Here is a 14,013-nt window from a genome sequence, read left to right on the forward strand (position 1 = left end):
ACTTAACATTTATATAGCAATTTGTTTATATTTAAGCTTTATGACAGCCATATGAAATAGGTAGACGAATTGTTATTTCTATTTTATAAAAGAAAAAACTGATTAGAGAGTGGTCAAAGAACTTCTCTGAGGTATCCTCAATGGGGAAATTAAGGTTAAAATGTTATGCATGTCATAGGTTCATAAACTATTATCTATGTATGTATGTATGTATGTATGTATGTATGTATGTATAGTTTTCCCATGATATTGAATCAACTACTTTTAACTATTTACTCAGATTGTTAAAGTCAGAATTTTCTGTCCAGTTTTAGTTGACAGTTTTCTGTCCAGTTTTAGGGGCCCAGAAATCTTAAAACTTTAGATTTCTAAGTTTTAAGATTTCTGGGCCATACTCTACACATAATTAAATCAGATTATCTGACCATAGGACCTCGGAATTTGCATTTTAATAGGTTTTTTAGATGATTTTTAGTTACACTAAAATTTGAGGACTATAGCATGCAGTTCACTTTAGAAAATATGAGATAATATGTAATTATAAGTAGTCGAGATCAGGCCACCTCCTCACAAATTTTGAAATCATTTGAAGGAATTCTATTAAATCTATTAATCAGAGCATTTATTGTTAGAATTCACGAATAGTTTGTTGAATATCACATTATAATTATATAAGATTAATTAGCACCAGGGTAAAAGAAGATAAGAATCTAGGCAAACTGAAATAGTTAGAAGGTAAGAAGAAATAGTCAATACGAAATAGAGTTCTGGATCTTAGCAAAATACATTTACTTACTAACATTTTTAGTCAATCTGGTCAAATAAGAAGTAAAAGTTTACACAAGATTGCCATAAGAGTACATTTATAAGGCAAAGTGATAAATGTTCTGAAGAACTAAAGAATAAAAATTAATGTCTTGGAAAGTAATGAATGTCAGGAAAGTTCGTGAATAGCATTATGACCTCTGAAAAATAATCTAAGTGTATGGATCGAACAGATCCTGGGACAATGCATGGCTAGACTTCCTGCCCAGTGTCCAGGAGTGACTCTCTCAGGCTTTTCTCTTTCTAAACTACACAGAGCTCTAGATTTTAAGTGCACCAATATTATATCCCCTAAGACCATACAATAAATATTTTTTAAACTGAGGAATTATCATTTTGATTTTTATATAGTCTTCTTTCTGTATAAGACTACCAGTAATTTCTTTCACAAATGTATTATAGCCGTATCCATAACTTACTTAATAAATGTTCGGTATATCAGTATCCAACATTTCCAACCAAATTCTCACACTTTTCATTTAGGAGTTGTTAATTGCTTATAGAAGTTCCACCGAATACCTTCAAAAGCTCGATCTTTCATTCTGTAAAGGGGTTTAGGAGGATTCAATCCAATTATTATTTAAGTGAAAAGGAATAAAGAAAAACGAACAAATGAGGCTACTGCCTTAATAATTGTGCTATAATTCAGTTGCTGTTTATCTAGCAAAAACAGTTCTGATTATAGCAAAAACAAATCATTACGAGTAAAAACAGACATATTCAAGATGGTACAGACACACAGTTTCCTGTCCCAAAATGAAAATAAAGTTTTTGTTTCTAAAATTTTTTATAAAAAAGTCAAATAAATTTAGAAATGCCTTGCTTACAATATGTTTTGCTTATTTCAAAATATAATTTATAACTAAATTCTCAGTTTGCAATATATTTTTTCGAATAGAAACAGTATTCGGATTTTTAAAAAATAATGTAGTCAAAAAAATCTCAAACTCTGAAAGTTTTCAGTAATGGCAACCTTTTTCAAATATCTACCTATTAGACTACTTGACATCCAAAGACAAAAAGAAACATCTTTGTAAAAGGAAGTTGGAAATAACTCTTTTGTCTAAACACTGTACTCTTAGTTAATCTAAAGGCCTGATAATCTGCCTAACATACTCAAAAGAGATGCCTCTGATTTAAGTGGGAGAATATAACTCTATTAAATATTAAAACTACAGCAACAAAACATTCTTATTTGACTTAAAAGTTTCTATTTTAACGAATCAAGTTCTATTAAAAACTAAATGGACCAAAAAATAATAGGATAACTAAAACTTGTCATTTCAATAAATACTTGTAAACTGTTGATTTTGATTTTTTGGTTCATATGGACTCTGAAATTATGTTATCAAATTTCTAGATTATTCCTCACAACTAGACTACCATTACTGTTGGATGATATTATAAATAAGCTAAGTTTACAAAGTTATTTCTGGGAACAAATGACTCAAAATATATTTTATAATTGAGTACAATTATAAGATAAAATAGAGATAGTATTTACTTTGCATTAGACTTTTCAGAAAATACAACTATTCAGTAAGAACCCTGGCCAACACTTTGTAGAAAATGGTGGGTCAAAATTTATCCTTCCTTTCTCAATTAATTTATTAGTTGAACTGAAAAGTTGAATTTTTATTTATCTAAAAAATATACCCTAATTTCAGACATTTTTCTGAAGTTGACAATACAATAATCTTGGTGCTAGCTTTGGCTGGTTATTTTCAGTTGGGAGTGAGCTAAAAATAAATATCTAGGACTCATACTAAATGTGGGATTCCCTACTAGTAAGAACACAGGCAATTTCAGCCCCTTGTCTGACACACATAAGATTTTTTAAAATAATAAAAATAAAAATATATTGAAAATGTAAGTTCGCATACTAGTTAATAGACTATTTCTTTTCTCTATAGAAGTTTACTTAAATTGGTTTAATCACTGGCTCGCTCTCAGGAGATTGGGGAGATAAATATTTCAGATTAAAAGTCATTCATTTCTTTCTCATCCATTTATCTTGCCAGCTAGCACCTACAATGAGCAAGGCACTAAGCTAGAATTTTCTAAAAAAAATATTTATTAAGCTAAAAAGTTTGATTTCTGTTATATGAAAATTGTTATGATCTGAATCTGACTTCCTTAGTTCCTGAGCCTAGAAAGTAAATTTTCAAAGTAGCATACACAACTCAACAGGTTCTCTCCTTTCCAAACTTTCTAAGAGAGGGCTGCTGAGTCAGGACCTCTAAATACCAACTCCCTGAACAAGGGGACGTGTCATATCACAAGGACAAACACTGCCTCCTGAGAAGCATTTCCTAAGTAGACCTGTTAATTCGATCCTCTAAAATACTTAGTTTAAAATCAGAACTATTTCCTTTATTTGTTTTCATGCTAGTTTAAAAACGTTCTACAGATGCTGCCTCCAAACAGGTTGCCACAAAATAAAACATTCCCTCCAAAATAATATTTCTATGACTTTAATTTTTCATTAGTTTTTTTTTAAGTGGATTATACCTGGAGAGTAAGAAACACTTGCCACAGACATAACGTAAATATTCAGTTATTTAAACGTACTTCAGAAGATGGAAAATTTTTATTAAAATCTTATTAAATCGAAACCACAGCCTTCTTGCATAAAAGTATTTCACTATTCTGACACGGTACTATGGAGTGTAGGAGGACAGAAAGGCATTCCTTAAATTTTTAAACACACTGAGCAAAATGAATCTATTAGCTTAAAAAATGGAATAAAATGTATTTCTTTTCAAATATATGTTATATTTATATATACACTGACATGCACACACATACACATACATACATTGTCAGAAAAGAAGACTGACCAAAAAAAAAGATTTACAAGACCAACCCCTACATTAATTTAAAGCAATTTCAAAATTAGCCAGGGAAAATGACTAGTTACATTCAAATATAAACTCTTTCAAGTAACAGTCATGATTACTATGGCATTTTATTCTTCAGCTAGTTACTTCAAGAAGTCTATATTAAGCCAACTACACCAAGAGTGAGACTGAGTCCACATTATTTCATTTTAACCAAACATGCTTCTTTGTATATCATGATTCTATTGCCTTTCACATTTTCTTTGTGAAAATCCATGTATCACACTATTTTCATTTTAGAATGCAAAGATAAATACGTCTTACTTTTAAGATGGGAAATATATAAATCGAAGGTCACTATAAACTTCTCACAGATATAAACTGTTATATATAAAATCATACTTTTAAATAATCATTCTATGTTAACTTATGTATATAAAGGAATATGCCATATATACGAAGTAATTTTCTCATTAATTCTCAATATAACATTGGAACTACGCCTAGAGTTAACGTATTCATACAGTTTGGAGAGAGGAAATGGAAGAAAGGTGACATTTAAAAGTTCTCATCTTTTAAATCTGTACATTTTTCTGAGCTCACCCTGCAGTTTGAAATCACATAAAGCTCCAAAGCCACCTAATCCCGATTCCTAGTTTAGAAATCCTACTCTATCGAAATCTCCAATCCTCTCTATACACAAAATAGAAGCATTTTCATTTTCAATCCATGAGACGGGTATTTACATAAACAATCGTGAAAAGTCATCACCTTTACAAACACTGTTATAATTTTCATTTATTAAAGCTACTCGCAGGTTTGTCACTTCAGTTTCCTAAGTTACAAAGATAACAACCTGCACTATGAACATAAGCACTTTCATTTCTAAAGAGACATTAGATAACCCAATTACAGACTAATTACCATGAACATGACGAATCACGTGTTCACACTGTATACATAAGCAATCCCTGTTACCAATCAAACTCTGCAAGGCAAATTCAAAGTTAACTGAAAACCTGATACTGTGTTATAAATCAGGTTAACATAAATGTTCCTTATTAAAGATTCTGTTAAACTCTCCCTCCAATTAAAATAACTGTATTTTAAAATATGTGCAATAATATGAAATGAAAAAAAGGGAGAAAACAGACTTGCCAACTATCAGAGTAGTCAGTGGTACAAAAATGAGCTATTGAGATTACTTACACATTTGAACAACTGTATTTTAAGTGCTATTATTAAATCTACATAGATTTTCCATTATTAACTGAAGAGGTGATATTATTAGTATTTAAGAATTTCATCTCTTTAAAAATGTACAGCTGCACTGTACAGTGCGTTAGCCATTAGCCACATATGTCTACTGAGTACCTGAAATGTGGCTACGCCAAATTGAAATGTGCTTTAAGTGTAAAAACACACTAGATAATGCTATTTAGACTTAGTTCAAAACACACAATGCAAAATATCTTGATTTTTTATATTGATTTTATGTGGACACGATATAGTAGATTAAATTCAACATTATTATCATGGATTTCACCTACCTCCTTTTACTTTTTTGTGTGGCTACTAGAAAATATAAAATCAAATATGTGGCTTGTGTTACATTTCTGTTGGACAATACTTATCTATAATGTTTACAGGACTGTTTTCATCAAATCCACTGGGTGACACTCTTTCTCCACTAAATTGATACAACCAAAGCAATTTCCTGGCAGAGGAAAAAAATCTCGTGCGCGCACACACACGCATGCACAAATGTGCATGCACATGCACATGCATACACACACACACACATACATCCACAGATGTAATACACTCCTTACAACTATTCATATTCTTAAGATGAAAGAACAAGTACACTTAAGCAATTTTATTACTATCTAAGCAGCACTGACTATACTTAAAATCTTAATAATCATTGAGATTTCTGAATAATAAATAACAGCTCTAATCAAATCAAACTGGCAGAAGTTGTTTAGTTTGTGACTTTTCCCAAATAGTTTTCCACCTTCTAAACGATAATGTTTTTCACGACCTCCTCTTATATAATATCCTATTTGCTTACATTTTAATGGATTCTTAAAGAAATCATGTAAAATAATTTAGGTGAACAAAAACGACCAACTGCTTTTGCTAACAAATCATTGCCTTAATGATTTGCAGATTTTTACCTTAAATTTCGAAATCCTGAACATTTTATGATCAATTTATTGAAAACTAAAATAAAAACAGAAAAATTCAATATTTAAGCCACCGTCGCATACTCTTCTTTGATGAAATAAAGATTCCACAAAGTTAGTTAGATTTTACAATGCAACTGATATTCATTCATGGGGCAAAGTCCTGAATAATACATCCCAGAGGTTGCCTGGTATTATCTAATAACTAGAAAATTCATTGTAAAGTCTCAAGAGTTATGTTTTATCTGTACATCCAATGGGTTTTACTCAATGTTCTAACTCTGAATGGGAATTTAGAGTTGGCTCCAAGTATAAAATCACAAATGACACCTAGGCTTAAAATTACCAGCCTGACTCCTTTCCTACTCCATTCTCCCAGCAGTATATTCAAGTCCAAGAGAGAACTGGACAAAAGCCAACATTTTGCCTCAGGCTGGCTACATACATTTTAAGCTGACTTCTCTCAGCTTCCTTCTCTCTAAAATCAGACTAATTCTAGTCCCCTAACTATAGCCTGCACAGAATTAAGCAGTTTCACATTTCACTGCAACAAGTTACTTACAGCTATAAACTAACTACCTCAAGATATGAAAACAATCATTGTACTATACTGAAATACAACATGTCCTAAATCCCAAAATATTTTACCTTTATTTCAGAAGTACTATAAATGTATATTAAATTAATTTTCTATTTCCAAGAAAAACTTCTCCCAATCTTTACAATATAAAGCTGCTCAAAATCTAAAACATTTATGCTTAACTATGATATGTGGAAAACCTTCTGAAAATCTATGAGACTATAGACTTTTCCCCAGAAAAAAAAAATGAACAGAGGAAATTTTGCTTAAAATTTCAGAGAAGAGATGAATGGTTCTGGATCTAGATTTAAAACCTTCTCTAAGCTATTGCATGCATTTCTTCAACATTTAACAAAAAGGTCATTGAGACATTTTACTGTAATTTCCCCTTTTCTCATGTTGACATCTCATTAGTCTAACGAGGCTCTTAGCTCTAGCAAGACAGGTGATGCATAATATCTATGTATAATTTGTATGAGGTTTTAGCACAAGGCCTATGCTCAGATAAGATGTGTACTATGATATTTGATGGGTTCACTGACAAAGACCCTTATGAATATTATCAGCTAAGGGCAGCATCTTTTTAAACAGTAATATATATGTACGGTGAAAAAGTACGGTCAATAATTTTGACTACTGTTATCCAACAAATCTATCTCTGAAATACAATTTATGCACATCTTTAAGATTTTTTTCTTCCAGAGATCAAGCCTGCATATTTTATGTTGACAACAGTGCAAATATACTTTCTCAATTCAATGTTAAAATAATTCTCTAGGGTAGCCTTGGGGCTGGGGGACAAGGAGCAGGGGTTGGGAGACCTCCTTTTAAAAAATACTACCAATGGTAAAAGTATACACAGGTAATTACTTAAGTCATTTACATTTCTATGTAAAGGAAATAACGTTTATTTGAATATTAACAAAGCATATCTTTAAGTAAGTATAAGAATATGGAGATATCTGAACCCTCTGAGGTTCATCTGAATTATTTGATAAATCTTTACTGAAAACATGAACACAGAAAAAATATAAATTGAGTTTTCAATCCCATATATTTGAGGGGGTTTTTTAGAAGATACAATTATAAATATCGCACACAGAAGAGAAGAGAAAGGAGGAAGACTCCATGGAATAGGAGACACATGGCCAACTAAATAAACGATTCACCATAAACATGTAGGGTTATGCATATTTTCACAAAGCTAAATGCTTCAGTTTGTCAAACTCTCTATAGATACCACAAGATGTAATAATTGCATTGATTACCTTCGTCCATAAGATTACATCTCACGACAATAAGGTTTTCTGAAAAAATACACTCCCACCATAAACCCAAGATAAACTCATTTTTTTGATAGATCAAATAACACAAGTTTTAATGAAGTTAACATGGACTCTATCTATCTGTTACTGGCAGAAACCATATTAACTGAAAATCTTAAAATATTTCAGTATATTTCCAGTTTGGGGGCTCTTAAACATCCCACTTTAACATATAAAAAAGAAGTGAAATTAAATTTGGTAAAGCCTTTATTCAACTTGAATCCTGAAGAGATTATTCTCAGAGCTGTATTGCTAATAGAATACAACAAATTCACACAAATGTCACTACAGATATAATGAATGTTTTTTCATGCCAGTGTCACTCACCCTTGCCTGCCTGCACCCCCTCCCCCAGGCTTTTCAAAATGTATTTCATACACAGAGTCACTGTTCTGGTTGTTTATTTAATTAACATGACAGCCCAGCATACACAGCATTTCTTTCAGTTCTACAGTTTTAACTTTTTACACTTTAAACTCAATACAGAAAGAGTAAAATTACTGTTTGACTCCTTCCAACCTCTGTAAATTTATATAGATTCACTAACTATTTCTGTCAGTTGAAACAGTTTTTCATTATGCTTTAAATATCTGTATTCACAAAGTAAAATCACAATTTTGTCTCACACACACAAAAAAATTCTTTCCTTCACCTTTCCCAAGGGATAAGAAAATCTTATTTTTCCTTTTAATATTTTCAGAAGCTGACATTAATTAATTTTAATTCTGTCAGCAGGTCATAAATAATCAATATTGTTCTTTGTATCACCATAAGCTGTTATAGTGCTGAAATATGATAGAGTTACAATTTAATTAACAACTCATGATTGTTTCTGAAATTTATTCCATTTGAGAAATCTGTTAGTATACAAAAATGTATTTAGGAATTTAAAGGACAATATATTCTATATTTTCAGAAGAAATATTTTGTTTTTTCATAGCTGACCTATAAACAGTAAGTTATACTTTTTACCAAAGACATAACAAGTTCGACCATACACCTACCATCAAAAAACGTATCTATTTCTCTGATTTTTGTTTTACTGTCTTTGTTGTTTGATTTTTTGCTTGAAAATACTTTTAAGTCAGCGTTGAAAAACTTAATTCTACCTTTGATAACCAGCCACCAGACTCCATTACATTCCTACGAAAATCTACTTTTGCAAAAGATGTTTGAGAGCTTTAGGGAAATACTAGTAGGAAACAATTTTGATTTTTAATTACACAATATAAAGTATATAGCTGCACATTTCTGACTGATATTGTATCCATCACAAAGAAATTTATAATTAAGTGGTACGAATGCATTTATGGAGAAAGGCATATGCCTTGTGTTTATTTAAAACGATAGCTAAAAATATTAAATTCTTCTTAACATGTAACTGAAATAAAACATCATCGATTTAGAATCTTTCAAAAATGAATGCATAAGGTGGTCACAGTAATAAGAAAGGAATGAACAGCCAATTGTGTTCTGTGATATATAAAAAGAATAGAGGGACACCTCTTCAATACAATGTCCATATGGTAAAAATTGTATAATTAAAATTGTATGTTGAAACATATCATATTTATTAATCATATATATCTAATAACTCAAGAAATTCTAGGTACCTCCGAATATACCAGTGTTTAGAGAATATAGTGGTAAATTGAGAGAGACATACCTGCTCTGGGACGTGAGCATCCACCTAAAAAAGATACATACACCTTAAGGGAAACATCTGTCTTCATAACACTGCCAAACAAAAAAGTATAGTTGGACACACTGATCCACAAAGTCATCCTCAGTCTTGAGGATACCAAGCTGATGGGACTAAACTAAAAGCCTTGCAAATGTTACAAATTTTGTTTGTTTGTTTTTTTATGGATGGTGAAGATACCTTCACTTGCATTCACTGACACACTCAGTGTTGGATTAATTCAGTGGCTGAAGACTAGACCTATTTCTCTTTTCTTTGCTTGAAGTCATCTTTATCATCGGTGCTGCAAAACTCAATCCCTTGTGTAATATCCACTCTATAGATAATTATGGTTCAGGAAGAAAGGAAAGGAAGGAGAGAAGGAGGAAAATATTTGTCAGTTGGTCTTATGAGAATTTTATCATCTATTCTCATTGACCTTTTACAGTTGAGTCACTGAAGAGAAATAGTTTGTAAGCAAGTGGCCACTATCATTCACATGGAGAAGGAAAGGCTGAAATTCTGTCACCTTTAAACCTCATAATGAGCAAAGTCCAAAGAAATTCTCAAGAGGCCTGTGCTATATTCTCTGGGCCTTATGTCTTTACGCCTCTATTTAAAATTCACTTGTTGCCAGAGTATTGTCTTGAGTTGAGGGCAGACATTCTTTCAGAAAAGAACTCCTAATCAAGTAGCATTCACGAGAGTGTTATACATGTGTTTGACAATTACTTTGATTCCTGATAAAGTATGCAGATGACAGTGGTACACTTTGCACCTTTAATCAGAAGTTTGTTTCCTTATGATAAAAAAGATAAGCCATTTACTATATACTCCTGAACTTTTCACAAGTTAACGTATGAGACATTGCCCTATCTCATAAGATATCATTCCATGTTCCCACCCACCCCCAACAATTATGTTCAGCAACAACTTTAATGTGTCATATATAAAAACTAGTCTTAAGTAACACGTACACACTCGCCCATGCCTCATTAAAACATCAAGGATCTAAATTTTTGCTAAATATAAACTTGTTTTTCCATCAACCATAAGAGTCTCTCACTTTAGAATATTTTTCATAAACATAGCCTTTAAAAACATAGTAACCAAAGAAAATAACCAAAATAGATTACAAAAATGCATTTTCAACAGCTTTAATTAGCAAAAAAATTTAAAAATGCAACGCTCAGTTATTTTCTTATAAATTTGCAGATTATCCAGATTTTCTATTTACCAATTCGAAGCCAAGAAAACCAGTAAAAATCTGCAGGTTAATTAACAATGCTGGTTAATTCAGCTAACTGCCTTCTTATCATAAATCTACCCTTAACCCCTTAACTTCTAAATGTTAATATGGAATTTCAGAATTTAATATTAGAGGCAAAATGATATTAATTCGGAGTCAAGTTATTTATGATTAAATCACAGATTTGTCTTAGAAATATGGTTCAATTTTTTAATGATCCTATCACATGTCCCTGTAAGTTAAAAAGTGTGTTCCAAACACATTTAAACTAACACTATTTCATTTTTTTTCTCCTGTAACAGTGAAAAAAACTTAAAATGTCTTCTCCCTCACTGATTTAAATTATCTTAAATATAACTTACTTTATTCTAATTTCAAAATTTCTATCAAAACTAAGTATCAGTCAGTGCCCTGTTTTTAACTTCACTCTTAAAGCTTCACTTTTGAAACTTCACTCTATGCTTAAACCCACAAAATATTTGCTTTATCTAAACAAAAAGCTAAATAAGTACATTTGTTTTAAAATAAACACACAGGCTATGATGCTGTCATCCATTCTGCTAAATAATGTCAAACAATCACATTCTGTGTAATCAACTCCATTTCAGAAACAAACTAGCCACCCATACCATATGGTGACTGAAATTTCTTGGAAATACCTAAATGATTATCCACAGAATAACCTAAAAAGAAAAAGCTTACTATTTCTTAGGATATCCTCTCACTCCCTAAAGTTGTCCTAGTAGTACCATAAGAAGGCATAAATTTTAATGGGAAAAGTGTAAATTTCCACTCGCTTTACAAAACCAGCTTCCACCACCCGCTCCCCAAGTGTCACATCTGCTTGGAGTAGAGAGGTGAACACTTAAGTATGCCTTTTCAGGAACAATTTGTATTTAAAATTAGGATTTGTTCTTTTTGCTCATTATAGCAACTATATTCCATGGTCTTAAAAAGCTTAATGATAATAAGAAGATTCGATCCCCAAACTCACTAAACTTTATCTAGGACAACTTCACTCATAATTGTAAAATCCTTCTCCTTTATGAAAGATTTATATCATCAGCAATCTTAGAATCATTTTCTTGCATTAATATTTCCTGTATAACCTATATAAATCTGTTTAAACTTCTAAATATCCACTTAAATAAGTACTCAACAGAAATGTTATTTTTTAGTTGACACTAACAGCACAGTTCATGATTTTGACAAATTCTGGAGTCCAGACATATTTTTCCCCAAATTGAAGTTTATAGTTATGATACAAAACACATTAGCATGTAATAATGCAGTCTCTTAAAATAAAATAGTGCAAAACCAGAAAGTGTGTATCAATACCTCACCTTCAAGCATTCCTTGCTTTACTCCAGAATCTTTTTTACTGACTTCCATAAATGTTTACCTGTCACTATAGAATTTAAAAGTTTATAAAAAGAAATAGAGAATCTAGCAAAATCCACGTGTTTAAAAATTCACCCACTGCCTAAAAACTAAACTTAATTAGAAAATTCCTGCTAAAGCAGGAAAGTATGAGGGTACTTAAAAGTGTAGGGAAGCCATAGACCAGGTGTGGCAGTTGTAAAAAGTTGGCCCAGCTGTGAAGACCCTGCAAATGCCATCTAATATTATTACTTATTCGTGTTTCTGTAGTTCAGGTTATAAAACACTGTGTGAGAGGGAGAGTAAAACTCTCTACTTTTCTGTCTGAAGTTATACCACGTTTCTAGGCTCTTTCCTTTAGTTCCCAGCACTTGGATTCCCTCCACTTCGCGCCCGTTCCCAAGTTTTAAGTTTTCCCGGAGAGGCGAGAGAGAGGAGCCGCCAGCGCTTACCTGTTCCCTGGGTATGCAAGGCAGGGAGGTCCTCCGATGGGACTTGCTGCTGCAGCCCGACATCTCGGCAGACACCACGGAGCTGGACCGCCTCCTCCTCTTAAACACCAGGATATCTTCCTTGGTCCCAGCAATCAGCTGGGACCCAAAATGCTCCCTCGTGGCCGCCCCCGCGGACTGCGGCAAGATTTGTTCCACGTACCTGGCCAGGAGGATCCCCAGCACACCGGCCAAGTACGCCAGGTAAGGTCTCCAGGCGACCTTGAACCTCTCTAAGGAAATGAGGGACACGGTCCTGACCGCGCTAGTCAAGGCGATCATGAGGACGCCCAGCCTCAACCTCAGCACCAGCCATGTCGCGGCGGCCAAGCAGCTGAGCACCACCCCCGCGGCGGGGAGTGAGAGTAAGTGATCGTCCCCGACGCCCAGCCCAATCTGGACGAGCGCTTCCCCCCCGCAGCAGGCGGCCAGCAGCGCGACGGCCAGAGGCAGGCGCACCCCGGCGCGCAGGAGGTACAAGCCCATCCAGAAGAAGGCACACAGGAGACTGAAGAGCAGCGCCGAGGGCTGCAGCCAGGGGCTGAGCGGCGCGCCGCCCCCGGGAGCACCTCCCCGAGGCCCCGGGAAGACGCCCCCTTCTGCTCCCGGGGCTGCTTTCTCCTCCTCCTCCTCCGCCGCTTCCTTACTCTGCTCCAGGTCACAGCCGATCTCCCCGCGGACCAGCCGCACCAGCAGCGCCAGCAGAAAGGACAGGGAGCCCGCGCACAGAGCCGAGGAAAGTTTCCGGGAGCGCCGGAGCGGCTGCAGCACCAGGTCTCCCCAGCAGCCGCGGCCGCCGGAGTCCCGCGGTGATGTGGGACCCGCGCCACTCAGGCAGTCCCCGGGGGCTCGACTCGCCCCACCGTGGCCGAGCTTGTCATTGATTCGGGCGGCCTCGCCGGGCACTGCCATGGTGTGCCCTACTCACGGACGCCTCAAGGCCCCCCCACCCCCGACTCCCTCACCCCGGCACACAAACAAACACACTCACTCCCTCTCTTCCCAGTCCCACCCTCGGAATCCTTCCTTCTCCCCAGGCCCACGAGCCACTGAAAGTTTCAGCTTTCGAATAACTCCTGGAGAATATCAGATGCTCCAAAGAGACGCCTTTTAAGTTAAAAGCTAGCCCAGGAAGAAACAGACTTCCTCTTCTCTCTTTGAAAGGCTTTTAAAAATCCTCTGCTCCACCCCCACCCCGACTGGTATCCTCCCGGGTCTCTTCCCACTTCAAGATTTTAAAGCTTGGCCAAAGCGTCGGGCACACGGGGGCCGCAGACTCTGGAGGAGCCAGGGGCGCAGGGCGAGCTCGGGGCCATCCCCGGCGCAGCTCGGCGCGGCGCTGCTGCGCGCCCGGCCCGCGGCGGATGGAGGTCCCGCTTCTCTTCCTTCCTGCAGCTCTTTCTCTATCACTCTTTCTTTCTCTTCGGCGGATCCTCCCCGGCACGGCCCCAGG

At 35.2% G+C, this 14,013-nt stretch overlaps 1 protein-coding gene across 2 annotated transcripts in view; it reads right to left on the reverse strand.

The window, feature by feature from the left end:
- The window catches only part of PDE3A (phosphodiesterase 3A), a 262,706-nt gene extending 249,221 nt beyond the window's left edge, over window positions 1-13,485 (reverse strand). For both annotated transcript variants that reach the window (XM_016140458.2, XM_016140457.2), the window contains exon 1: window positions 12,522-13,485. In XM_016140458.2, the coding sequence (XP_015995944.2) occupies window positions 12,522-13,472 (951 nt within the window). In that variant the 5' untranslated portion in view covers window positions 13,473-13,485. The remainder of the gene's footprint in view (window positions 1-12,521) is intronic.
- Window positions 13,486-14,013: the final 528 nt, after the last annotated feature.

Source organism: Rousettus aegyptiacus, unplaced genomic scaffold, assembly GCF_014176215.1.
Source record: "Rousettus aegyptiacus isolate mRouAeg1 unplaced genomic scaffold, mRouAeg1.p scaffold_m13_p_2, whole genome shotgun sequence".
Classification (NCBI taxonomy): domain Eukaryota; kingdom Metazoa; phylum Chordata; class Mammalia; order Chiroptera; family Pteropodidae; genus Rousettus; species Rousettus aegyptiacus.